At 49.5% G+C, this 27,978-nt stretch overlaps 1 protein-coding gene across 1 annotated transcript; it reads right to left on the bottom strand.

Moving 5' to 3' along the window:
* Positions 1–19: 19 nt before the first annotated feature.
* On the bottom strand, positions 20–22,680 carry Sla2 (Src like adaptor 2). The gene is made up of 8 exons (XM_010640005.3): positions 22,182–22,680; positions 19,160–19,293; positions 14,860–14,959; positions 14,446–14,532; positions 13,701–13,804; positions 1,794–1,943; positions 978–1,110; positions 20–608 (listed from the first exon to the last, which is right to left on the bottom strand). The coding sequence occupies exons 2-8, from the start codon at positions 19,248–19,250 to the stop codon at positions 443–445; spliced, it is 831 nt and encodes a 276-aa protein (XP_010638307.1). The 5' UTR covers positions 19,251–19,293; positions 22,182–22,680; the 3' UTR covers positions 20–442.
* Between the last annotated feature and the right edge of the window lie 5,298 nt (positions 22,681–27,978).

Raw genomic sequence — 27,978 nt, 5'->3', positions numbered from 1 at the left:
ACCAGCCCACATGCTTTTCTTCCCCTTCTGGGCCACAGCCTCGCTCTCTGAGGTGTGTTGGTATTCTGAGACCTGTCACTTTTCTAAAATGATTTATTTTTTTCCTTGATGTTAGTAGTGACCTACATTGTAGGTGGGGTTGGTTAATAGCGTGTAGAATGGGACTCACCAGGCAGGGGTCGAAGGTAGAGCTGGAATTCCTGCTATCAGGACCTGACAGACCCAGTGACAGTTTATTCTCTTCTGGGCCCCTGATCCTGCTCCCAGTTGTCCTGTCCTCCAGCTGAAGTTGCAGGCGGGGACATGGCCAGGGGAGGAGGTAAGTGACTTCATAGGACCAAGAAGACGGTCCGGGTGGAACCCTGGATGCACCTGTGTCGCAGGCCTCCCCTCTTGCATGCACAGCCTTTCTTCCAGAGTGCTCAGCTTGAGCAAAGTTGGGCTAGGTGCTACAGCTTTGTCTCCCCTTCCGACCTCTGCTTTTGACCTTGGCATCATCCGAGGAGACATCCTCGGTCAGGCTGATGTAGGAGCTGAGGGACTCCCGGAGCCCCTCGCTGAGAAGAGATGACTCTCCCGTGGTAGGTGCTTCGGAAAACAAGAGGGAGCTGTGGAGTGGGTCAGGGAGCAGTGAGGGAGGGAGACACCTGCCCGCACACAGCTCTTGCTCTCAAAACATCTCCATGTTACTCCAGACAAACTTGGGACCCCTGTTCCCTGTCACATCAAACCCCAGCCTGACCTCCCCACTCAGGTCTCCACCCTTTCCAACCTTCTGCCCGGCCTGTCTTGGGGTCCACACTTTATTTGCCCTCTTGAGTGTCGCCCCCTGCCCTGCCTGCTGAGCCCGGTGGGGCTCTGATCGGAGAGCTATGGCCCAAGTGTCCCTAAGTACTACAGGCCCATTTTGTGTTGTATGTTCCCGGAGGTGAGTCCTCTAATTCTCTGCTCTCTCATCTTTCTAGGGGTCCCCTCACCTGTCCAGTTCTTTCCAGTTGAGCGATGTCCTCTGCACAGTCACAGGTAGGGGTATGTCCTTGACAGGGTGTGGGCTGCACCTCTGTAGGGCACAGGGCTCCTTGAGGAGGCAGCATATGTCATCTGCCAGCTCTGAGGAAGAGAAATGGACCTTTGACGTTGCTGATAACAACCCTGCTTCTCCCCAGCATCCCTCCCTGGCAGCTTCCATACTTGGCAGGTGGAGGCATAGGGGCCCGGATATGGGCCCCAAGTTGTTCTCACGGAGGCTGAGATGCAGTCAAAGGTCATTCTGGGGTTAGTTTGGGGAGACTGCACTCACGAGGAGGCTGATGGACCTCTGTTCCCTCTGGTAGGAAAGTTCTTAGCGAAGAAAAGAAAGCTAAGGAATGCTGTGTCTGCTTGTAGCACTGCTGGCATCTACATGTGAAGCGACACGGACAGTTTCCTAAGAGTGGTCTCTCCTTCTGCCTCACGCTGCCCTGATGACCACGTTGAGCAGTGTCTATTACGGGACAGGCCCAGAGAATGCTAAGAGTCAGACTGGAGAGAACTCTGCCTGCTGCTGGGCACTCCAATTCAGAACCACTGGTGGATTCAGAACCACTGGCTGAGTCCAAGGCTGACCTGTATCTCCTCTGTCAGTGCGGGATGAAAACCAGGCGCCGTTTTGTCTCAGCACAGGGACTGGCATGAAGATAGGGTTGCTCTTGGGTGTGGATAATCCCAGCAGCTCAAGTGTCTAAGGGTGCACCTGCCCACGCCCTAGACCCCTCCCCTCATCTAGTCTTTCAGGGAGGCAGGAAAGGCCATACCAGAGTAATGGTCCACCAGGTCCTGGAGTGAGGGGAAGGTGAGGCGAGGGGAGATGTACAGCCAGCCATTATCGAGGCGCTGGATCCTGTAGTGTCTGATCTGGTCCCAAGATGCAGGGCGGCTGAGTCGGACTGACAGGGAGTAGCAGCCTGAGGAGAAAGGGATGCAGGAGAGGTTCTGAGGCCCTGCTAGGACCCCATTCAGGCAGGAGAAGGAAGAAGTGTGTTGGTGAGAGACAGGACAAAGACTTGCTGTCTTACTTATAAATGACATGTTCATAATATAGATAGGGTCTGTGAGGAAGAGGCGGACCTGGAGCACACCGCCCTCCACACAGGGCAACACCTGCCGTATGAAGACTGAGGCAGCAGAAATGGTAGAATGTGCAGATCTGTCAAATAGGTGTCAGTAAGGAAGTAGAGAAATAGAAACCCTTACCCTGCTGGCAGAAAGAAGAACTAACACAGCCACTATGGAAACAGTTTGTGATCTTCCTGCCTCAGCCTCCCAAATGGGATTACAAAGCATGTGCCCCTTTTTGTTTTTTGAGACAGGCTCTCACTGTGTAGTTCAGCCAAGCCTTGAACTCATGGTGATTCTCCTGTCTCAGCCTAACCTGAAGGCCTTACACATGCCCAGGCACATGTTCCACTACTAAGCTATATGCTTAGCTTCTAATGTAATTTCTAGGACCAGGAATTTTATAGCTCAGTGGTGTCACCACCTGTCTCACAAGCACAAGGACCCAATTTCGATCCCCAGTATCAAGAGAAAAAAAAAAAACTGGCTAAGGGCAGGGATATGTAGCTCAGTGGTAGAGCACTTGTCTAGCATGCCCAAGACCCTGGATTAAAAAACAACAGTCTGGGGATTTAGCTCAGTGGCACTATGTCTGCCTTGCAAGTGGAAGGTCCTGAGTTTGATCCCTGGTACTGGAAAAAAATAAAACACACAACAAATTGCCAAAAGGACAAAGCACATGATTGAAAATAAAGAAAAAAACATGTAAAATTGTATGATACATAGGCCTCCACTAGCAGATTTTTTTTTCCTTCAGAAAATTATGCTTATGAAAGCATTTTTAAATTTAAAAGTAGAATTCATTTCTTCTTTCCTGAGCTACGTCCCTAGCTGGAATTCATTTCTTAAGCCACCATGGGAAGAGGGTGTGAAGTGAAATAATAGTAACAAACTCTCAAACTAGATTTTTAAAACCAAAACCTAAGGATCTGATAAACACACTTCAAATATATATATATAAAAAAAATTTTTTTTTTGAGACAGGGTCTCACTATGTAGTTGAGATTGACCTGGAACTCACTGTGTAGCCCAGGCTGGTCTCGAACTCACAGCGGTCCTCCTGTTTCAACCTCCCGAGTGCTGGGATTACAAGCATGCACCACCATGCCCAGCTACACTTCAAATATTAAAACATAGGCTAAAAGTAAAAAGATGGAAAAAGATATATCATGCAATCACAGGAAAGTTGGAATAGCTATGTTAATGTCAAAGTAGAATTCAAGACCAAGAATGTTATCAGAGATAGTGATACACACTAGCACTTGGTTTTGTTTGTTTGTTTGTTTTTTGAGACAGGGGCTCACTGTGTAGTTGAGACTGACCTGGAACTCACTATGTAGCCTAGGCTGGTCTCGAACTCACAGCGATCCTCCTGCCTCAGCCTCCCGAGTGCTGGGATTATAGGTGTGCGCCACCATACCCAGCTAACACACTAGCACTTGGGAAGCTGAGGCAGGAGGATTATCACGATTATCACGAGCGGGCGACCAGCCTCGGCTCCATAATGAGTTCAAGGCTAGCCTGAATTGCATAGTAAGACCCTGTGTCAAAAAAAAGAAAATATATTATCAGAGATAAGACAGAAAAATTTTAAATTTGTATGCACCCAATTACAGAGATTTAAAATATAGGTAGGAAGATAGGTGTGGTGATGCACACCTGTAATCTCAGCACTTGCAGGCTGAGGCAGGAGGATCACCATGAGTTGGAGGCCAGTCTGGGCTACATAGTGAGTTCAAGGCCAGCCTAAATTAGAGTGAGATCCTTCTCAGAAAAACCAAACAACTTTATTTATATGCACAAGGCCATAGGTTCGATATGTGACAAAAAAAATTGTGGGTTGGGCTGGGGATTTAGCTCATTGGTTCTGGTGCGTGCATCACAAGTGCAAGGGCCAGAGTTCGATTCATTCCCACTACCAAAAAAAAAAAAAGTGGGTTGTCTGAATCAGTGCTTAGGGGTACTTTTTTAGCTTTAAATGCTTATATTAGAGAGGAGGTATAAAATGATTTAAGCTTCCACTTAGGAAGGAAATTAAAGCCAGGCTTGGTGATGCACACCTGTAATCCCAGCACTCGGGAGGCTGAGGCAGGAGGATCGCTGTGAGTTGAGACCAGCCTGGGCTACATAGTGAGTTCCAGGTCAGACTAAACTACATAGTGAGCCCCTATCTAAAATAAATAAATAAATAAATAACAAAAAAAGGAAATGGGGGAGGGGGGAGGAAATAAAAGCTGGACATGGTGGTACACACTTGTAATTCCAGCACTTGGGAGGGTTGAGTTCGAGGCCAGGCTGGGCTACATAGTGAGTTCAAGACCAGCCTGAACTACATAGCAAGACCTTGTCTCAAAAATAAAACAGGGCTGGGGATTTAGGTCAGTGGCACAGCACCTGCCTCCTGAGTGCAAGATCTTGAGTTCAATCCCCAGTACTGCCAAAAAAAAAAAGTAAAATGAATAAACAAACAAGGAAATAAAGTAGAAATAAATGATACAGGAAAAAGAAAAGAACAGAACCAAATGTCAATTCTGTTTTTGTTTTGTTTTTGAGACAGAGTCTTGCCGTGTAGTTCAGGCTGGCCTCAAACTCAGTGATCCTCCTGCCTCAGCCTCCTGAGTGCTGGGATTGCAGGCATACACAGTCATGCCTGGCCAAATGTCAACTCTTTGTAAAGATCAGTAACAAATTAGGCACACCTATAATCCCAACAGCCTAGGACATTTTAGCCCAGTCTGGACAATTTAGTAACTTAGTGAGACCCTAGGACCTTTCCTCTTTTCCTTTTTCTAAAAAAACAAAAAACGAAATAAATAAAAAACTGGAGGGCCAAGGATTTAGCTCAGTGGTTCTGCTGCCAGCCTTGCAAGTGCCAGGTCCCGAGTTTGATCCCTGGTACTAAAAAAACAAAAACAAAAAACTGGAGATGTACCTCAGTGTAAAAGTGTGGTTGAAGTGGGGGGGGGGACGAGAAAAACATTTAAGAAATCTGTGACCTAATATCACTCACAAAGGTCCTTAACAAGCTGGACATGGAGTGCACATGCCTGTAATCCCAGCTACTTGGTTTGTTGGTTTTTGTTTTGTTTTTTCGGTACCGGGGATGGAACTCAGGATCTTGCACTTGTGAGGCAGGTGGCGGCACCTGCAGGGGGAGCCCTTTCCTTCCAACTCCTATAGCTTTTTGTTTGTTTGTTTGTTTTTGGTTTTTGGTTTTTGGTTTTTTGGCTTTTTTGGTTGAGACAGGGTCTCACTACGTAGTTGAGACTGACCTGGAACTCACTATGTAGCCCAGGCTTGTCTCAATTCACAGTGATCCTCCTGCCTCAGCCTCCCGAGTGCTGGGATTACAGGCATGTGCCACCACGCCTGGTGATTCCTATAGCTTCTTAAAAAGGTTTCTTCTGTAGCTATAGTAAGTCCCCTCTCCCCAGTACTAGGACTTGAACTCAGGGCTTCACACGTTAAACAAGTGCTTGACCACTGAGTACTTAAATTTATTGCTTAAAGCAAATCAGAGAGCTAGGCATGGTACCTGGAATGTACAAAGTCCCAGGTTCAGTTCCCAGCACAGGATGAAAGTGTTAAAGTTCCTTAACTGTTTGCAAACACTTTTTCAATGTAAGGTAATACATTCACATGTTCTGGGGATTAGGGCCTGGACATTTTGGGGGAAGCTCTTATTCTGCCTACCACAGAAAGGTGCTTCTTCTTGACCTGATACAGGGCTTCCATGAAAAGTGTATATCAGGGCTGGGGATTTAGCTCAGTGGTTCCGCCACCTGCCTGGCAAGCACAAGGACTTGAGTTCGATCCCTGGTACCAAAAAATATATATATCATACTTAATGGGAAAGACGGAATTTTTTCCTTTTAAGAATGAGAACAAGGGCCAGGGATTTAGCTCAGTGGTTCTGCCACCTGCCTCGCAAGCACAAAGACCTGAGTTCGATCCCCAGTACAAAACAAAAAACCAAAAAAAACAAGTTAGGTGTGATGGCACGCCTGTAATCCCAGCACTCAGGAGGTTGAGGCAGGAGGATAACAAGTTTGAAGCCAGCCAGGACTACATAGTTATGTTCAAAGCCAGCCTGAACTGCACAGCAAGACCCTGTCTCAAAAATAAAAAAAGAATGGAAACAAAGCAGTAATGTTCTTACCACTTCTCAGTATTCTATTAGTAAGTGCAATAAGAAAAAATAAAAGGTATATGGATTAGAAAATAATCAGTAAAACTGTCGATTTACAAGTAAGATAATCATACTAAAAAAAATCATACTTTTTTTTCTGGTACCAGGAATCGAACTCAGGGCCTTCTGCTTGCCAGCCAGGCACAGCACCACTGAGCTAAATCCCCGGCCCACTGCACTTTGAGAAGAGTAGAGTACTAATCTGCTTTTTTTGTTTGTTCTATTTGCCTGACTCAAGTGCTCCGTGCCTTTAGGAAGAGTCTCTGTTGCCGTTCATGGTGACGCATGCCAGCACTCCTGAGGCAGGAGGATGGCTGTGAGTTCCAGGGCAGTCTCAGCTACATAGTGAGACCCTGTCTCAAAAAGAAGAGTCTCTCTTTAACCATGTTAACAGCTTACCCCACTCGGGCAGGGCTTGTTTCCCTACCAGCCACATCCTGAGCATCACTTAGTTGATTCTTGTATTGAATAAATTTGATAAAATTGTTGTTTTAATTTTTCCTGTTATATCTTATAAAAATTAATTTTAAAAATCTCATTTTTGGTCATTGAACTAGTAAGGGGTTAAGTTGTACTGTGACCCTGAAAAAGCCCTGTGGTTGAGAAAGGGCTGAAGATCTGAAATGGCCCCGGAAGGCTAACTAACCCAGCTGAACTTTCAGCCAACACCTTACATCCTTCACGTGCTTTTCAGCCACCTGACCCTGGCCACTGTCACCACAAGTCGTTTTTTTGTTTTGTACTGGAGATCAAACTCAGGACCTTGCACTTGTGAGGCAGGCGCGGTGCCACTGAACTAAATGTACCTATTCTGCATGAGTGGCTATTTTGTTTTCTTGTTTGTTTGTTTTGGTACCGGGATTGAACTCAGGACCTTGCACTTCTCCACAGGTGTCAGAACCAGAAAGGGGGCCGGGGGAGTCAGTGACACTGTGTCTGCCTCAAGCACAAGGACCTGAGTTCGATCCCCGGTACCACCAGAAAAGAACCAGAAAGGGAAGCCACACGGATGCAGCTGTGGGCTCAGATTAAGAGGCCAGCTCGGCCAGCCTCACTATGGGCACCTGAACTGGCCTCGGCCTGCCCTGCCACTCTGGAATCCTGCTGGTCCTTCTGGCAGAGTCCAGCCAGTCCCAGACACCTGCTGCTCTCTTGATTCCAAGAAATCTTCTTGGAGCTCAGACTGCCTGGGCTCCCACACAGAGCCCCACCCTGCAAGGCCCCTGTGGCCCATGCTTGCTGGCTGCATCTCTTGAGGCACAGCCTTTGACTCCCTGATCCATTTCACCGCCTGTAAAGGGGACAGTGATGGTCGAGGGTTCATGCAGTGCAGCAGGTAAAGCATTCGGCACGGTGGCATGTAGCCAAAGCCCAGTACCCACCATCTGGTCTCTGTTCCTTTGCGCATGCTGTTCTTTTATGTGGAACATTCTTTCATAATCCCTAGCTTCCTGTGTGTGTGTGGTACTGAGGATCAGATCCGGGCACACTGAACTACATCCCCATCTCTTACATTGAGGCAGGGTCTTGTTAAATGGCCCAGGCTGACTTCAAACTTGTGATCCTCCTGCCTCGGGGATTACAGGCATTGCCGCAGCACCTGCCATCCCTGCCTGCCTTCTAAGACTCACTTCTACTCATTTCCTTCTCGAATGCTACCTGGCTTAGAAGAAACCTCAGCTTTAGGTTTGCCAGCCCCCGGTGCTCCGTGGTGTTGGGAGCAGTTCTACGTAATTGGGGGGAAATTCTGATTAGGCCTCGTTCTCCTGCCGACAGGCCAGCCATCGCATGTCAAAGCAAACTCCGTTTGGGCCCCAGTCGTGGCTAGGACCTCAGTGGTCCAGTGACGCTGTGACCCTCCAGGACAAGATTACACCAGCTGAAGACCTGGGAAGCACAAAGTCTTTCTTCATCTGTGTAGTTCCTCATCCTAGGATTTTCATTTCTGCTCCTGCTGCCTCTGCCCTCTGCCCTTTTACATTTGTTACTCTGATGTACTGAACTCTGCCCTGAGTCATCTGTTAGTTTGTTTCTCCTGATGGACTGAATAAAGGTGTGGCACGCTCAGGGCTTTCTTCTTTGCTGCCCAGAGCAGCACTGATCAGGCCCAAAGCTCAGGTGCTTCTCTAAGTCTCATTTTTCCTCTTTCCTGCATAACAGTTTGCCTTGTGGTGTCGTGGCTCACAGGAGACTGGGACTTTCTGCAGAGGTTCTACTAACGTCCCCTTTCCCTGTTCCCCACACCGTGGCACCAAGTACCCCATTCTGCCATCACCTGTCTCACCCTCACCCCATAGCACACTCAGCCTCCCCAACGATGGCTCTGATTTACCCTCCCACCACCTTCCCATCTCAGCAGACGGTGTCACCAAGCCCCAGCTCTGCATCATCCCTGATTGCTTCCTCTCTTGAACACCTCACATCCAACCCTCAGCCCTTCAGGGGCAGTCAGAAAGCCCTACTATCTCCGCTCAGAACACATCCAGAATCTGACCACCCAGAGGAGCTTCTGGTAACTTCTCACTTCCCTCCCACTTCCGCCTTTCCACCTGCAGATCCTCTCTGCAGAGGTGGGGGAGTCAGCCCAACCTTCCTGCCCCATTAGAATCTGTCCAAAGTCCTCACCCGGCTGGGCGTGGTGACACACACTTGTGATCTCAGCACTCAGGAGGCTTGGGCAAGAGGGCTGCTGTGAGTTAAGAGGCCAGCCTGAACTACACAGTGAGACCCTGTCTCAAAGCAAAAGAATAAATAAAATACAAATAATAAATGCTCCCCTATGACAGCCTGCGTGACTTATTCATCCGTGGGTGTACTCCAGCCCTCAGGCTGCCTGCTGGTGCACCTTCTGGAGGTCTTTGTGCTACACACGGCCCTCATTGCATCCTTCAGCAACGCAGCTGCTGGGTCTCCTCAGGGCACATGCACTGTGGACACTGATTTTTTTTGTTTACTGTCCACCTGGCCAGCCAGACTGTGGCAGGGACCTTGCTTTTTATGTAGCCAGCTCACTGGTATGTAAAACTGCTCGCCAAGCTGGGAATGGCAGGCAGGCTATTATCCCAGAACTCGGGAGGCTGAGGCAGGAGGACTACATAGAAAGGTCTTGTCTCAAAAAAAACAAAGCAAGAAATAGTGACAGAATCGACAATACGTATTTATTGAAGAAGTGAATGACTGATAAAGCTGTGACTAAAAGCAGTTTTGGTTTTGTGTTTTTTGTTTTGTTTTTGTACCAGGGATTGAACCCAGAACCTTGCGCTTGTGAGGCAGGTGGTAGAACCACGGACCTAAATCCTGGCCCATAGTTCTTGTTTGTGTAAGACACGGTCTCACCATGTAGTTCGGGCTGACTTTGAATGCACCGTGTAGCTCAGGCTGGCTCCCAGACACCCTCCTGCTGAATTTCAGGCACGCACCGCTATGCTAGGCCTACAAGCAGTGTTTTGTTTGTCTTCAGACAGGATCTTGCTGTCTGGTTCAGACTGGTCTTGAACTCGCTGTGTAGCCCAGGCTAGCCTTAAATTCATAGAAATCCTCTAGTTTCAGTCTCCTGAGTGTTGGGATTCCAGGCACCACACCTAGCCCTACAGTTTTTTTGTTTTGTTTTTTCCGTACCAGGGATCGAACTCGGGACCTTGCGCTTACAAGGCAGGCGCGGTGCCGCCGTGCTAACTCCCTTTTAAGGAGCCCTCATCATCATTTGCACTCCTCTTTCTGCCAGTGAGTACAGATGGTGTTGTGACTGATTTTTTTTTTTTGGTAGGGAAGGGTCTTGCTATGTTACAGGCTCACCTCAAACTCAGTATCCTTCTGCCTCAGTCTCAAGTGCTGGGTCCCAGGCATGACTCACCACACCCAGCTGACTGTTGAAGACACTATCACTGCATTATTTGAACAAACACATACTGAGCACTTACTAGCCCCCCTGGCCCTGGGACGGTTCTCTGGTAATCAGCCCTCTGCTGACCCGGCTGACGGGATATGGAAGCCAGGGGTGGAGGGAGGCAGCTTTGGTTCAGTCCTTGGCAGTCTGATGCTAAGTGAGCTAAACGTTCTTCCTGGGGTGTGCGGGGCAGTCTACCCCAGCGCTTCAGCTCGTCTACATATATAGGTGAAGTCACTCATTCATTCCACAAACATCTGCTAAGCACTTACTGCATGCTGGACACTGTGAAGGACCACACAGGTACAATCTGACATAGTCTAGGGAAATAACTATCGCTAGCACATCCCACGGGGGTTTTCCTTAATGGTTAAGTGTTTAGTTCTTGTAGTCATGTTATCAGACCACATACTCAGATTTTGCTTGCATTTATGTATGTACGTATGTATATGTTTTGTTTGTTTGGGTTGTTTTTTTTTTTTTAAAAAAGGGTCTTGATGTATAGTTCAGGCTGGCTTTGAACTCATGGTGATCCTCCTGCCTCAGCTTCCTGAGTGATGGGATTACCATACCTAGCTCTCTGATTTGCTTTAAGCAATAAATTTAGGGGTTGGTCATGTAACTCAGTGGTAGAGCACTTGCTTAACGTGTGAAGCCCTGAGTTCGAGCCCTAGTACTGGGGAGGCGGGACTTACTATAGCTACAGAGGAGGCCTTGGAAGAAGCTATAGGAGTTGAGAGTGAAGAATGACAAACACCCTTGAGAGATGATACTGGAACCAGCCACTGAGGATGAGTGAGAATCTGCCTGGAAAGTGGGGCGCCCCTCCCACCTGTAGGCCTGGCCTGACTGGCGTTCTCAGGACCCAGGCTTTCCTCCTTGGTCCACGCAGACTCCAATCCCAGAGTTGCATCTGGACCAGGGGCTCCAGAAAGCTGATCCTGGTACTCAGTCAATGGTTAACTCCCAATATATATATCAGATGATTCCAGGTTCAATAGGTTTGGGGGAAAGTAAATTAAAGTTAAATCACTTTCCTCTCTGAATGATTATGAGCCCATAATATGCCTAATTGGCATTTCCAAAAAGTTTTAGAAAACTCTGGGCATGGTGGAGCACATCTGTAAGCCTAGCATTGGGAGGCTGAGGCAGGAGAATCACCAGGAGTTTGAGACCAGCCTGAACTGTAAAAGTTTTAGGGCTGGGTATGTGGCTCAGTGATACCATGCCCGCCTGGCAAGCCCAAGGTCCTGAGTTTGATCCCTCGTACATGAAAAAAATTTTTAGATAACTCACAATTTGGACTTGATTTTTTTTTTTTTTGAGGCTCCACCTAGAAATTGTCTGCATGTAATTTCAGTAATATATTTTTTAAATTCAGGTCAAAATTCCATTATATATACTTTTTCTTTCTGATTAAAAAAATATATATGTATATAGCAAGAGGCACACTGTAAAAGACAGTTCCCACCAGCACCACTTTTTTAGTGCTGGGGATGGAACCCAGGGCCTTGAACATACAAAGCATATGTACTCCCACTGAGCTACACCCCTAGCCTGACTTTATCTCTTATTTCCCTATTTTGGGTTCTTTAGATTAGAACTGTGTTTCTGAAAACAGAAAGAACCATCCAGAAAGCTTGTAAAGGAAGCGGATTTCTGGCCTCTGTCCCCAGCAGCCTGATTCAGTAGGTCTGTGGTTCGGCCCTAGAGCTGGCATTGTCAGCAAGCACCCTGATGATTCCTGTACACTCAAATATGAGGACCACTGTTCTATGATTGTCTTTTGGGCCTCTAGAGCTTTGGTGTCAAGGTTTCTTTTGGCCACAAAGCACAAAATAAAGTTTTATGCTGTGACCCAGGACATACTGGCTTCCCTTTGTACATGTCCCTTCTTGGGAGAAGGGCACAGTGGCAACCAGGGCTGGTCACTACACTCTGGGCTGAGCCAGGCCAGAGAAGGGGTGGGGGCAAGACAGCTGACACTGGGTACTTCCGGTGGCTTTTCCAGCCTAGCTGGTCGGTGTGCAGGGCCCTATCCCAGTCAGCACCGCTGCTGTGGTTTCCTGTTTGCAGCTGCTGCACTGGGGCCGGCCCCTCCACCCCCAGCTAGCACATGGGGATATCTGACAGGAGGTGCTGTCTGGAAATTAGCAGGAGGAGCTGGGGAGCCGTCCTCCCAGGTTTCTCTGAAGGGAAGGGGAAGAGAGGCAAAGTCAGGCTGGATGGGGCGGGGTGTGTGTGTGGGGTGCTAGGGGAAACTGAGGTAGAGAACTAGGAACCCTGCCAGGTCGTCACAGTCAGTTCACATTAGGGCAGGCACAGGAGATCTGCCTTCTGTCCTTGATGCCTCTTCCCTAAGCGGTCACTGTGTTTAAAATCCCCCCATTACTGTGCAAGGTCTGTCTTGGAGGCCTGGAGCACAAAGAGCAAAGAACATTTTGCCAAGAGGCCAGGATCCTGTCACATCTTGGGGAGGAAGGAATCCTTGCTGGTTAGGGTAGGGGAATCCTGGTGCTCTAAGTCTAGGTGCCCAAGTGTTGAATAAGCCTAAATCCTGCTGTAGGCCATTCATACCCACTTTTATTACTTTCTTTGTGGTACTGGGAATTGAACCCAGGGCCTTACACATGCTGGGCAAGTGCTCTATTACTGAGCTACACCCTCAGCCCAACTCCTGCTTTCAGAAATGCAGATTATTACGTTATTGTTGGTGGGTTCTCATGGAAACTGCATGGCAGTCAGATGCTTGACTGGCTGACTACGGCCAAGTACTCGGGCCCTTCACATCTGGCCTCCCTGTGCCTACCTGTAAGTCATGCCACACTTGGCTGCTGGTATCTAGGGGACAAGCACTGGCACAATAGCAAACCTCCACGGAGCTGTTCCCCAAAGTGTGTGCCTTGAATCACTGGCTTCCAGTGGGAGCTGCCCGAGTAAGGACCAGGTCCGCTTGACTGACCTGGGAGTGGGAAAGCCGGTGCACACAGCAGCCTCTTTCTCCTCTCTGCAGCTTCCCCACCGGGTTGGAACTGGAGAATGGATATGGGGGAATATTACTAGGTGCGGTATGATGAAAAGTTCCTGTGTTCAAAAGCATTTGGGAAATGCGGTTAGACAAAGGCAAAGTCCTCAGAAGTGCTGAATTAAAATGGATTGTAGGGCCAGGGATTTAGCTCAGTGGTTCCGCTCCTGCCTCTTGCTCACACCTCCTCACACATCCTGCAAGCTCTGCTTCCTCCCCATCCCAGGACAACTGCACCTCAAAGCCTATGTGCCTGCAGGAGCACACTTCTCTTTTCAACTCGCAGCCATGCCTGCAGGAAGCCTCCTTCAGTGACCCCAGTGAGCTGCCTTGCTCCTGCCATCCCATCACGGGCTGTTGCCATCTTCCCCAGCCTGGGCCCCACGGAGTCCCACAGAAATCTTGGCTTACTGAGTGACGAGGAGTATGGGACAGCCGGCTCTCTGTGGTTCCCCTCCTGAGGCCACCCTGCAAGGGAGCCCTGGGCTGGGGCCAGGCTCACCCACCTCTCCTGGTCTGGCTCTCCCGGATGAGGAAGGCCCCTCCTGGGTTCCCAGGCAGCAGTAGCAGTTCCTCAGCTTTCTCCCGGCTCAGGCCCTCATACAGCCACCTGGAGGAGCAAGGCAGAGGGACAGGATCGGCCTGGGGGTGAGGTAGGACTTTACTAGAACCCCGCCCCACTATGTGTGGCTTTGACAAAGCCCTCTCTCCTTTGCTGCCTGTACCCTGAAGAGCAGCCCCCAACCCCTGGTGTTCCAGGAACCCAGGAGGATGACTTCATTGGGTCAGCCTGTTTGTTGTTTTGTTTTTTGCCTGAGGCCTCATTCCCAAGTGGCATGAGGGGCTGTCAGAGTGATTCCAGCCTTTCCTACCACTCCTCAGTCTCCCCAGCACCTCTGTCCACCCATATCTCTCCAATCCTTCACCTTTCCAACTGCCCCTCTGTTTTCTTGCCTAAAGACATTATGCAGACTGTGCCTGTCTCTTTATGTCCCTGTCAGAATTCTCCACTAGATCCCAGCCACCCTCCAATCTCAGACCACAGCATCTCCTCTGTGGGGCCTTCCTGAGTGCCTTCCCCAGGGGACAATCTTGCCAGAATTGGTTGTCATTTGCTCCTCTGGAGGGTAGGGCCAGGCCTGATTCTCCTTATCCCCCAGCTTTGCTCAGTGCTGGGCAGAGCATAATAGCGAATATTTGTGGGAGAGAAAACAGGACGGTCCCTAAGGTAGGCCTGGGGTGGGCACTCACCCGTGGGAGACTTTGGCCACATGCATGTTGGGGACACTGTACTCTCTGCCGGAGACTTGTGATAGCACCGTCCACCAGTCTCCATCCCTGGAGAGAGAAAGCAGAAGGGTACCTCCTTCAGAAGAGCCAAGGCCCTGGGAACTGTAGCTTTGGGGTTCACAAGGATTCCCTCGGGCTGGAGCCTTCAATCACATGTTTCCCAGGCTCCCTTGCTCCTGCCAGTCCAGGTTCCTCCTGGCCAGGGTGGTGCAGATGGCCAGGTCCAGGGCCCTAATCCCACTTCCTCTCCCTGAACTGCCTGAAACCTGCCATGGGGTCACAGTCCCGTGAGAGCTTCAGCAAAGGCTGCGTGCTTTTTTGCTGAGACCCTTCTCCCATTAGTGCATCTTCGGTGCCAAGTGCCCCCAGACTTACTCAGAGACGACGGTCAATGGCTCCCCCAGTCTCAGAGACAGCTCAGCCTGCCCGCCTGCTGGGAAACTGCCCAGGGCCACAGCTGTGGGCTGGCATCTCTCTAGATAGAGGGACAGAGACAAATCACCCTCTTGGCCAGCCTTTGCCCCAGATGTGAAGTCTAGTGGAGTGTGGCTGCCCTCACTCACCCCTTCTGGTATCCCGCAGGCTTTGCAGACCCTGGGGCACCCAGACAGCTTGTGGGATCCCTGTGGAGGCCTCACGCTCATGGCAAGAGGAATGCAAGTCTTGCTGAAGTCGCTTTCCAATAATGGTGGAACAAAGAGGCCTGGAAGGCCCCTTCCTCTCCTGCAAGTCCTGGCTGTGGCCCCTGTTTAGAACTTTTCACTGAGGGTGTTTGTTTGTTTGTTTGTTTGTCTCTGTAGTCCAGGTTGGCCTCAAACTTGCAGCAATCCTCCTGCCTCAGCCTCATAAATGCTGGGATTGTTAGAGGCCCGTATCACCTCACCTAGCCCAACATTCTCCATTTCTAACAAGCTCCTAGGCCATGTACATATTGCTGCTCTTGGGACTACACTTTGAATCTTTGGGATCACAGCCATGTCCCACCATGCCTGGCCTTCACAGAGGCTTTACAGAAGGGATTCTGCTGCTTGGAGACTCAAAACCTAGAGCTCTGGGCTACAGCTCAGTGGTAGAGTGTTTTCCTAGCATTTGGGAGGCCCCGAGTTCAATCTTTAGCAACATTAAACAAATACAAAAATCCTTGAGACCAAGGATTTGCTCAGTGGTTCCACCGCCTGCCTTGCAAGCACAAGGGCCGGAGTTTGATCCCCAGTACCAAAAACAAAAATCCTACGGCTCTGAGCAGGGATCAGTTTGGACCTGAACTCAAGTTCTGAGTGTTAATGGGTTTGTACTAGCTGGGAAGGCTGGGGAAGGAAGCTCAGAAAGGCTAACGGCCGGGCCTGGGACCTGGTGATACAGAGGCCCTGGGATGGGCCTGGGAAATGCCACCTGGGCACGTGCTGCTGGGACGGGCGAGGAAGACTCTGTGGGGTGATGGCTTTGTAACTCTGGAGCACTGTGCAAAGGGCAGAGTGGCTTTCCCATGACCTCTGTCCAGGACAGTAGGTGGAGGCCTGTGCTGCCCCAGAAGAGGAAGTGCTACCCAGGCCTTTGTCCTATCCTGGCCCACAGCAGATGTCCCCAGTGTGTGACCCATCAAGTGTCTGGCCTTAGCCTGCTATCTCTGAAGGACATGCATGCCAGTCCCTGCCTGGATCCTTACGCCTCGTACTCAGGCCTCACCCCTGCCCTGGGTAGTCTCTACTCATCCCCGCTGGGCACTGAGGTCCTGAGGACCAACCTCAGCACCCTGCCTCACAGGTCCGGGGGGATGAGGCTGGGTAGCAGCAGCTCTCTTTGACTCCAACTCCCAGGGAGACTGAGGTTTAAACTAGAGAGTCACTGGTCTGGGTCAGGTCACAGAGCCAGATTGAGACTAAGCCCCAAGTCACACCGGGAGCAGTCCTGAGGCTGCAGTGATGTGAGACCCAATTCTGGGCTTGGCATCAGGGGCCAGGCAGCTCTGTCAGCACAGGACCTGCCTCCTCACCCACCTCAGAGATCAGCCTGCCCAGTCCCACAAGTCGTGCTGCGCTCACGGGGCCCTCTGGGCTGAAACCTGCCTTCAGTGGCTGCTGCATACCACTTCACCCACACTCCATCCTTCCTGTCCTTCCTCCTGACCTTCTTCAGAAGGGTCCCTAAAAGAGAAACTGGCCAACATGTGACTGCAACAGTCAAGGTCAGTGAGAAGAGTTCATCTGTCCCCTAGGGGCTCCCAAAGGAGCCAAGGTCCCAGAGGGCCTTGGGATGCCCTCTGGATGGATTGGGGACCCCAGGAGTTGTTGAGGGGGAGCAGATAACAGGCAAGTACTAAGGATCGGGTGGAGGCTGAAGGGTCTCTCCTGTGGACGGGCATGGGAAGAGTGAGACTGACTTAGGAAAAGAACCCTGTTCCCACACATATGCAAGGCCTGCACATCCATGGAGGGGCTCACCTCAGATCCCAGGCGCTCTCCTTCTCTTAGCCCCTTTTGTAGCCCAAGGCCAGGCTCACCGCACAGAGAAGTGCCTGGTGCTTGGATAAATGACGCAAGTCTTGCTGATGTCACTTTCCAATAGCTGTGGAACAGAGAGGCCTGGAAAGGCCCCTTTTCTTCTTGAAAACCTCAGCCTTGTACCCCTAGAGGCAAGTGTCCCGGAATGGTCCCCACTTGACATGGCTGACTCATCGTTACCCTTCATGGTACACCTACCTGACTTCCCCTTTCGCATACTCCGAGTCCCCCTGAACACACTGTCGCCAAATCTAACACAGCTGCACTAAGCCTGTCTCATCCACTGCTGTGTCCTCAGGTCCTGCCATACGGCCTGGCACACGGTAGAGCTTTAGTAGGCTGAAGTTGGCAGCAAGGCTGAAGGACAGCTGGCTCCTGGAGAGAGTTGCCCCAAACTCTTCCTCCTACTGGGCCAGAGCAGCTCTGCCCAGGAAGGCCCACCCTCAGCAGCCCTGGGCATGACTCAGAGCAGCCTCAGGACTGCTGGCTGTGGCTAGATTCAGAGGAAACCAAGGTAAAGCTCTGTGTGGTTTCCCAGTCTCTTCCTGAGGGGCCTCTCAGTGTAGGCGAGGTAGCTACGAGGAGCCAGCTGCCTCCCCTACAGATGTCAACGAGCCTCAGCGTACCAAGGGTCCTGGGGAAAACTGGTATTAAGGAAATAAGAGGCTTGGGCAGAGGAAAAGGAGGGAAGACCTGCCACTGTTGGAGAATATTCTGGTTGGAGACAGTGCCTGCCCAGACCCATACATCCAGCCATTTTGGCTGCACAGTCTGTAGTCCGGTCTAATTGCCCATGTCCTGGAGGGATCTTGTTATCTGTAATGTTATGGTCATCATGGCTTAGCCACAGTACCCAGATAATATTTGGTCAAACACTAGTCTAGGTATTGTTATCTATATCTAGATATAGTTATCTTTTTAGATGAGATTAACTCTTTATTTTATATTTTTGGTACCGGAGATCGAACTCGGGAGCTTGCGCATGAGAAGCAGGCAGCAGAACCACTGAGCTAAACCCCTGCTGAGCTAAACCCCTGATGAGATTATTAACTCTTAAATTGATAGCTTGAGGCAGGGAGTCAGGAGGCCTTATCCAATGAGTTGAAGGCCTTATGAGGAGACTGAGGTCCTTTCAGGAAGAGGGAATTCTGTCTGCAGGTTGCTGTTGGGCCCACACTGTGGTGACTCACCCCCAGGGACACAGCCTGCGGCCAGACTTCAGATCAACAGGCCCCACACTCCCAAGAGCCAGTTCCAATTATCAGCCAACTCCCCTCATGCCCTACTGGTTCTGTTTCTATGAAGAACCCCAACACATTAGCCAAATTCTAAATCAAGACGTAATTTGAAAAAAAACTTTGGGACTGTTTTGGGGAATAAGAAATAGACCAGGAGCCCTAATTTTGACATAAAAATATCAGAATTTCTAGGGTATTTCCATTGTCCAACTGTTCTATAAGCTGGGATTTTCAGTTAGGATTATCTTTGAAAACCATGGTTAAAGGCTTAGCATATGCACGGTGTATTTTTTTCACCATTAAGAGAACCCTAGGGCAGGGGTTTAGCTCAGTGGTTCTGCCACCTGCTTCACAAGGGCAAGGTCCCCAGTTCAATCCCTGGTACAAACAAACAAAAAGGCCTAAATTGGGTGTGCTGGTGCGTACATATAATCCCAGCATTCAGGAGACTGAGGCAGGAGGATAGCATGTTGAGACCTGTGTCAAAAATATCAAACAAAAAAAAAAAAAAGGGGCTCTAGTTTAAATCCAGGAGAATTTTCTGCAGTGATGGAAATGTTCTACAGTTCTGTGCTGTCCAATAAAATAGCCCCTAGCTACATGTGGCTACTAAGCATTTGAAATGGGGCTGGTGTGACTGAGGAAGTGGGGTTTTGTTGATTGTTGTTGGGTTTTTTTTTTGTGTGTGTGTGTGTGTGGTACCGGGGATTGAACCCAGGGCTTTGCACGCACTAGGAAAGTGCTCCACCACTCTAGTCCCTCCTATTTTCTCATCTATCTGGCTGACTAATATTTTTCTACTAACATAAACTCCTCAGGAGCGGGGATCCCACCTGTAAGGCGTGCTGGGAAAGCCCTGGTATACTTAGGGACTCACTAATACCCGGTCAGGGAGGGGTGAACACTAGGACATGAAGCCTGTTGGGGAGAACCTACCGGCTCTCAAGGGCTCAGGTCCCTGGCCTTGGACACAGGGGCTCACGCTTGGGCTCGGCAGGGTTTTCCTTCTGCTGGGCAGACTTCCCATCACTCCTCAGCTGAACTCTCAGAAGCACATTGCTGAGGGGAATCTGAAAGAGATGTGGCCATGAAGACAGAGCCCCTGCTTTCCAGCCTAGTCCCAGCTTTCCAACCTGTTACGCTTCAGCTTGGCCCTGCTGGTCGTCTCAAGGACACAGGGGAATGACCTCTTCCCTTAGGACCAGGCTTCTGTCTCTGCAAAGTGGAAACTGACGCTTCATCCTTTTTCCCCCCTCTGGTACAGGTGATTGAAGCCGTGACCTTTGCACTGAGCTATATCCCCATCCCTTTTTATTTTGAGACAGGATCTCACTGTGCAGCTCAGGCTGGGCTCACGCTTGCTGGGATTCCAGGCATGTGCCACTGCATTCCATCTTTCCTATGTCGCTCGGGGTCTTTTCCTGGGTGCCCTCCCGTGGGCTGATCTACCCAGATCCCACCCCACCCCAGGAAGTTTTCCTTGAACCCTCTGTCTTTACTGTCCTCCCTTGAATTCCTGTGGCCCACCTGGAACCATTTTTCTGGCCTGAGGTCTTTATTTTATTTAAAATTTTACACTTTTATCAGTACACGTTTGCAGTCAATGATGATCACATTCATCACGGAGAGTTGGTGGGTGTACACAGCACATCTTAATTCTTTTTACTTCCCCTTTCTCCCCACCCCCTGGGGCCTTGTTTCACCCCTGGGTAGCGGAGGGCCACGCCAGGAGAGGCGCTCGGTCCAGACACACTTAGGGTCAGAGGGAGGAGGCCTAGGACTGCCATCACAACCAGCAGAGCCGACCCGGAACACAGGTTTTGGTGTCACAGGCAGAGTGAGATTGGCCGGAGGCCGAAGCACATAATGATGACTTGCAAGGTTCTGGAGGCCTGGCCGTTGGGTCAGTTCCCCTCTTGGTGCCTCTTTGCCCCAATGCATATCTTGGAGGAAATGCCCTGAAAAGCCTTCCTGCCCGGGCCCACATTTCCTTTCTCTTGCACTGAACGTCTCCTCAGTGACTCTCTGGGACCCTCCCCTCTCTCTTATTCCCACTGTATTACTTCCCATGTTATGTGTTCATTTATTCCCATGCTTGCTTCATGTACCACCATCCCAGGGCCCAGCAGCCTTTTCTTTAGCATTAGTAAAACCCTCACACTCGGGGACAAATGGGCAGGAGATCATTCGCTCTTTCACAGGAGGGCCTTGTCTCCAGAATCATCTAAAGCCCCAGGTTTCTAAACGGTGCTGTTTTTTTTCAAACACTCTATCAAAGTGTTGAGGGTGTGGGAGAGTGAGTTCTGTACTTCTCAGATGGCTTCGTTCTTTTCAGTGGAGTTCTGCTCTGTGCCAGGAAGCTGCCAAGAGCCGGGCTGGGGTTGGGAGAACTCAGAATGGTGGGTGTCACAGAGGCTCCTTCCATGCCTTTGAGCCCACTGCCTGGGGGACACTTGCCACATCTGTCAGTTTCATGAGATGACTCCTAGGGCCTCCTGGAGGCTGGGCCACCCTCTCTGCCAGGCCCTACCCGCTCTGTCCTCTAGCCTCTGTCATCACTGGGAAGAACAAGACCTGTTTGCTGTTGCCTTTTCGTGGGGGGTCCAATATTCACAGGGATGGGGCCTCTTTAACATGAAATGTGCCTGCCATTCAAAAAAGGGTTCTTATAGAAGCTTCCCCCGCAACCCCCGGTACCAGGGATCGAACTCGGGTCCTTGCACTTCAAAAAATGGTTCACTTCCAGCTCAGACTTCTGGGATCTGGCAGCCTTTGTCTGTGAGCCAGTGCTGCTGTCTTGAGGGCTGTGTGCCTTCACGCTGGGGTACCCTTCAGCTCGGGCTGTCAGCCGTCTGCCGGGCCCCGCCTTTCCTTGTGTATGAAGTACAGGATAAACGGTTCACTTTATGTCTGCCATGGAGAGCATGGGTAATCACTCTAGCTTTACCTCAGCCAAAGTCTGAACTTTCTGAGTCTGGCCTGGGAACTGGGTGTCACACTACTGAATTCACAGGGCTGTGGGGAGAACTGGAGAAGCACGATACGGAGCAGGTGTCAGCAGGCTGTTTCCTTTCTCCTCCTTTGGCCAGACCACAGTCATCAGCTGCAACAAACTGAGGGACGCAGGTGGAGCTGGGCCCTGGGCCAGGGAGAAAGGGGAGTTGCTCTCACGCTCTTTAGGAGTCTCCAGCTTTCTCCACCTGGTAAGGTGAAGGCCAGGAAGCCCCCGGGGAAACATGAAGAGCTGGCAGCTGCAAGCCTTCAGCATTTACAAGAAAATCTGATCATTAACCGCACACATATTGAACAATTTACTATGTGCTAGGCACTTTCCAGGGGCTGGGGAGCCAAGACAAGTGGGTGTAGGAAAGAGTTAGTAAAAGGCAGCTGAGATCAGCACAATGCCCAGAATATTTTTCCCCTTTTTGTAGTACTGGGGCTCTAGCACTGAGCTACATTCGCAGCCCTATTTTTATTTTGAGACAGGGTCTCACTATGTAGCCTGAGCTGGCCTAGAATGGGTGACCCTCCTGCCTCAGCTTCCTCAGTAGCTAGGATTATATGCTTGAGCCACTGTGCCAGGCTCCACTTTTTTTTTTTTTTTTTAACTACCTCAGTTGAATCCCATTTCAGAGGCAAGGACCAAGGGATCCAAGGGCAGGTCTGGTAGGGACTACTACCTGCCCTTCTGTGTTTGTTTCTGAAGGTCATTTCTAGTGTTTGGGGTAAGAGTTGAACTAAAAAGAGGTCTCTATTGGAGCCACAGCCCCACTGAGCAACACTTCCAGCCACCTTTCCCTCTTCACCCGGGAATCTCACCCATCTGAGAGAACGATAGACTACAGCTGACAGTGTTATCAGAGACGATACTACTGTAAATAAAGCCCACACCCAGCCTTGGAGGGGACGACTTTTCACCATCCCAAGTCCCGCAGAAAATAGAAGCAAGTGTACTTACTGGTTTCTTGTAGTCAGAGGACTGGGGAGGACATGCAGCTAAAACACACGCTTCAGCTGGACCTGTTAGGGCCTTTTGGAGGATCTTCAGAGTTGGAGATGGCTTGGGAAGCTCAGCATCTGTCTGTGGTCAGCAGCACATTGGGGTTGGTGCAGAAGCCCAGTGCTCCTTAGTGATCTCAGACTTAGCGACCCTCCCCAGCACAGCCAACCAGGGAAGAAGGTCCAGGGCTCCGAGCTCTGTCAGACACAGGTGCAGGTGCTTGGAGTGCTGGCTTCATCTGCAGACTCTGTGGTTCTCACAACCACCCGCTTCCTCTGACGGCATCACAAAGAACCGAGGAGCCACCGTGCCCAAGTTCCTGTTTCTGAGGGGAGCAGCTGCCATCTCATCCTGATCCTGGAGGAGGTGGTTCTGGCTTTTGTGGCTTGGTCTGATCCCAGCAACACAATAAAGGAATATGAATAGGAGTTTCCTTTGTGGACCTAACCATAGTAATCACTGGAGTGACATTTTTTGTTTTGCTTTTGAGACAGGGTCTCACTGTATAATTCAGGTTGGCCTGGAATTCACTGTGTAGCTCAGGCTGGTCTCAAACTCAAAACAATCCTTCCGCCTCAGCCTCCCGAGTGCTGGGATTACAGGCACACACCACACCTGGCCCGGAGAGATTTAACTAGCTATTTCTAGGGTCTTCTGATACCTTCTGAATCTAAGTTATTAGGGGAAGCCTAGCAATCTAAACTTTGGCATGTTTGGGAAGCTTAGCTTTCTTGCACAGGAGCTTCCTGGGATCTTGTTAAACTACAGATTCTGACTCAGTAGGTCTGAAGTGGGGCTTGACTACCTCCATTTCTGTCGTTTTATTTTGGTGAGACAGGGTCTTGCTATGTGGCTAAGGCTAGCCTCAAACTTGCAGCAATCCTCATGCCTCAGCTCTGAGAGTTACAGGCGTGCACCACCGTACCTAAATTAACATTCTCCATTTCTACCCGCTCCCAGGCCATGCCTATGCTGCTGCTCTGGGAACTGCACTTTGAATATAAAGATCTGGGTGGAGGGCTGATGTGTACCTCATCAGTAGGGCCCAGGGTTCAATCTGCACCAGAAAAGAAAAAAAAAAGGACAATGGTTCTCAAAGTGTGGCCCCCTCACCAGCAGCCTTACCATCAATGGCTTGGAAATTTGTTAGACATGCAAATCCTCAGGCTGCATCTCAGACCTAGCGAATCAGAAACACTAGAGGGTAGGGCCCAGCATTGTTTTCATAAGCAGGTCAAGTGATTCTGTTGCACACCCAAGGCTGAGAATCAGTGGTCTGAGATAAGGAATCGCACAGAACTGCATTGTCTGTAGTTCATTAAAATTTATAGTCACTCCAGCTGCCTAGCCTGGACTGGGAACAGCTGTTCTTTAACCCCAACTGGCCCACTGCACCAAAACACCCCTGAATCTAGCTCATGCTACAGCCTTCCTGGCGACTGGCCAACAAGCTCTCTTCCTGCTCAGGTTCTGTATCCCACTGTCCTTTAATTCTGTCCTTTGCTCCTGGGCAAGGTGTAACTCTGAAGGAATACGGCATGTACAGTTGAAGACGCTGGGGTGGAGATGCATCCTCTGCAAGGAAGTTTATCAGGTTGTTGGAGGGACCTGAGCATGGTCCCACACTCCCACTCCTGCCTCCAGACAACTCAGATTGTAAAGATTGGTCTCCAGGTGAAGTCCATGAGTGAAGTAGAAAGTAGGGAATGACCCCCCCTTTTTTTTTGAGACAGGGTCTCACTACGTAGTTGAGACTGACGTGGAACTCACTATGTAGCCCAGGCTGGTCTCAAACTCACAGTGATCCTCCTGCCTCAGCCTCCTAAGCGCTGGGATTACAGGCATGTGCTACCATGCCTGGCTGACCCTTTTTTTGAGACAAATTCTTGCTATATAGTTCAGGCTGGCATTGATCTCATGGTGATTCTTATCCTGACTGCCTCAGCCTAAGTGCTAAAATTACAGGCACATGTCATTTGACCTGGCTGCTCTTGAAAGAATTCTGTGATAGGACCTGGGGTGTAACTCAGCGGTAGGAGATGGACTTAATATACTCGAGATTTTAAGTTCAATCTTCGGGGTGGGGGAGAATCCCATTCTATAACTCTTCTTTTCCACTTGAGGAGGCACCTGAGTTAGTTTAAAAATCCTACATCATCCTACAGTGATATATATTTATTATTCGGGGCAGCTGGGGATCACAAGTTTGAGCCTGGCCTGTGCAACTTAGTGACACCCTGTCTCAAAATAAAAAATAAGGGGCTGCGAATACCCAGTGTAAAGACCTGGATTCAATCACCAGTACCATGAAACAAAAGCAAACTTTTGTCCTTGGCTCCAGGGAAGAGCTCCTAAAACTTGAGATTTCCTAACCAACAGAGGGGCCAGAACCATATTTTGTTCCAGTATTTGGTCTGTGATCCAGCTCCTGGCACAGAGTTCCTAAACTCGGTATCTCCTGGGTGACAGGAATGACTGTTCTGAGACAAGTCCCAGTGGGCTCTTGGATGGAGGCTGGCCACCAGAAAAGGCCCAGTCATGATAAAAAACTTGTAACTCTCAGTCCCAACCCCTAGGGTGCGAAAGGAGAAGGGAAGAGCTAGAGACTGATACATCAGTCATACCCAGGTGATGAAACCTTCACAGAAATTGTAAACATACAGGTTTCAGATTGAACACATTCAGTGCTAAGAGGGTGGTGCACTCCACCTCCACAGGGACAGCAGCTCCTGTGCTTGGAATCTTCCCAGAGCTCACTGTATGCACCTCTTTATCTAGCTGACCTTCTACAGCCTCTGTAAGACACTAATAAATGTGAGGCCAGGCATTTAGCTCAGTGGTTCTGCTGTCTGCCTTGCAAGCACGAGGGCCCGAGTTCGATCCCCGGTACCAAAAGAAACTAGTATGTTTTGGAGTTCTTAAGGCACCATAGCAAATTACTGCACCCAATCACTGGGTTGTGGGAACTCCCGATTTGACAGGATTGGACAGAAGTGTGGGTAACGTGGGGATCCATTACTCTCCACCGCTGCCTGAAGTATGTGTGGGACAGTCCTGTGGGACTGGTTTCTTAGCCTGTGGGATCTGCACTAATCCTGCTGTCACAAATGAATTACAGGACACCTAGCTGCGTGGTTAGAGAACTGGTTGGCATGGGGGGGATTTGTTCATTCCAGTGTTGAGTGTTAGCAGATGAAACTGTTTCCCCTGTAGCCAATTTGTAAACACTCTTGGCCCTTTTTGCAGCGTACATAAAATGGGAATAATACTTCTTTCAGTGGGTCAACAGAAGACTTATAGAAAGGTGCTAAGGCCCTGGGCTGTGGTAGGCACTCAGCAAAAAGGTGAATAAAATATAAAAATGCATTTCTTTTGAGACTGGGTCTTGTTACGTAGTTCAGGACGGGCTTGAACTATGTAGTCCAGGCTCATCCTGAACTTAGTGATTGTACTGCTTCACTCTCCCAAGTGTCGGACCACAGCGTGTGCCATCAGGCCCAGCTATGCAGACTTTCAAAGAACTGGAAACTACTTTTACAAGATAGGTGACTTTGGTTAAATCATTCAAATTTCTTAAACTGGTCATGGTGTACACCTGTAATCCCACCACTATGGGATGCTGAGGCAGGACTGCCACGAGTTTGAGGGCAGCCTGAATTAGAGCAAGACCCTGCTTTAAAAAGCCAAACCAAACCCAAATCACTCAAATTTCCCGAGTTCTGTGCAGGTAAAACAAAAACTTTTTTGTTTTGGGGACAGGGTCTCACTATGTAGCCCAGGCGGGTCTCGAACTCACAGCGATCTTCCTGCCTCAGCCTCCCGACTGCTGGGATTATAGGTGTGTGCCACCACGCCTGGCTAAAATAAAAGGTTTATATAATCATTTGTGTAGTTTATACGTTTTTTGGGGGGCAGTTACTGGGGACTGAACTCAGGACCTTGCGCTTGTAAGGCAGGCAGCAGAACCACTGAGCTAAATCCTCGGCCCTTTTTTGTTTTTTTGAGACAGGGTCTCACTATGTAGTTCAGGCTGGCCTTGAACTCCCGGTGATCCTCCTGTTGAGTACTGGGCATTAAAAGCATGTGCCATCATGCCTGCTTAAGTCTACCTCTGCCTCTCACAAAGCAGCCACTTTTTTGGGGGGTGGGGTACTGAATGGGAAAAAAGGAAATGTAAGTCAGAACAGGAAAGAGGTGAGGACCAGTCAGTATAGGCAGTTGAAGTCAATCTCCAGACACAAAGGTGGGAAAGCAGGTGGGTGTAGCCAGGAATGCTAGCAAACTTTAAGGGTTTTTTTCGTACCAGAGATTGAACTCTGGTCCTTGTGCTTGGGAGGCAGGCGACAGAATCACTGAGCTAAATCCCCGGCCCAAACCCTGTGAGTTTTAAGAACAACTATGGCCATCCTATCAACTCCAGCTTCAGCACTTTTGTGTATTAGGCACTGAGCATGGTAACTTTATTTCATGCTTTCATGTTCCATCTGCTACCAGAACAGGCAGGATCGTTTTTCATGAGAACCTCCCAGGGACACAGCAGCCTAGATGTACTTCTATGTAGGAACCGGCCTGAGCTGAGCTTGAATCGGAGCAAGGGGTGACAAGGATGAAACACAGAGACACAGAAACAGGTTAACATCTGGGTGGTTAGGGATCTCCTCTCCCTTCCACAGAGCCCCACAGGATTCATTTGTCTCCCACCCTCCACGGTGCTTCTGAGTGAACAACTCTACCTCACGTGTTTTTACTTCTCCCTATAGTGTGTTAGCCTTGCTTGTGCTCACAGAGGCAGCCAATTAGGCCTCATTTTTCCCACTTCATCTCTGTATTTACAGTAGCAGTAGCTCCTGACCCATTCAGAACTGATCAGAGAAGATGGCTTTTTCAAATTATTCTTGATGGGTACAGATACAGCCACTGGGAGGAACCCGGAAAAGTGACTTTGACTAAGTGGCAGGCAGGAATCAGCTACTCCACGTAAGACGGCAGAACTGAGATGTGCAACACCATTCCTCGAACTCAGCTTCTTTTCCTTCAACAGTGCTGTCAGATTTCATATGATCCATTTTTTTATAGAATTTTTTTTTTTTTTTTGGTACTGGGGATCCAACTTGGGACCCTGCACTTGTGAGGCAGGCATCGGAACCACTCTGAGTAAACCCCTTGTCCTATAATTTTTTTTTTTTTTGAGACAGGGTCTCACTATGTAGTAGAGACTGACCTGGAACTCACTATTTAGCCCAGGCTGGTCTCAAACTCACAGAGATCCTCCTGCCTCAGCCTCTGATTACAGGTATGCGCCACCACCCCTGGCCTTATAATTCATTTTTCTTTTTTTTGGTACCAGGGATTGAACTCGGGTCCTTGCGTTTGCCAAGGCAGGTGGTGAAACCACTGAGCTAAATCTCCGGCCCCTTATAATTCATTTTTAAAGAAAAACTTTTTAAACTGAAAATTTTAAAACTGGGTGACTGAACTGAAGGTCTTCACATTGAGCTACATTCCCATCCTTTTACAATTTTTAATTTCAAGACAGGGTGTTGCTAAGTCTCTAAGTTGCCCAGGCTGAGTTCTAACTGCAGATCCTCCTGCCTCAGACTTATAGAGTGCCTGGTTTTTTGGGGGGTTTTGGAGACAGGTTCTCACTATGTAGTTGAGACTGCCCTGGACCTCACTATGTAGCCCAGGCTGGTCTTGAACTCACAGTGATCCTCCTGCCTCAGCCTCCTGACTGCTGGGATTACAGGTATGCACC

This window comes from Fukomys damarensis, unplaced genomic scaffold, assembly GCF_012274545.1.
Source record: "Fukomys damarensis isolate Sample0158 unplaced genomic scaffold, DMR_v1.0_HiC HiC_scaffold_22, whole genome shotgun sequence".
NCBI lineage: Eukaryota > Metazoa > Chordata > Mammalia > Rodentia > Bathyergidae > Fukomys > Fukomys damarensis.
The sequence above is the reverse complement of the archived record's forward strand: the minus strand, read 5'-3'. Positions and strand labels throughout refer to the sequence as shown.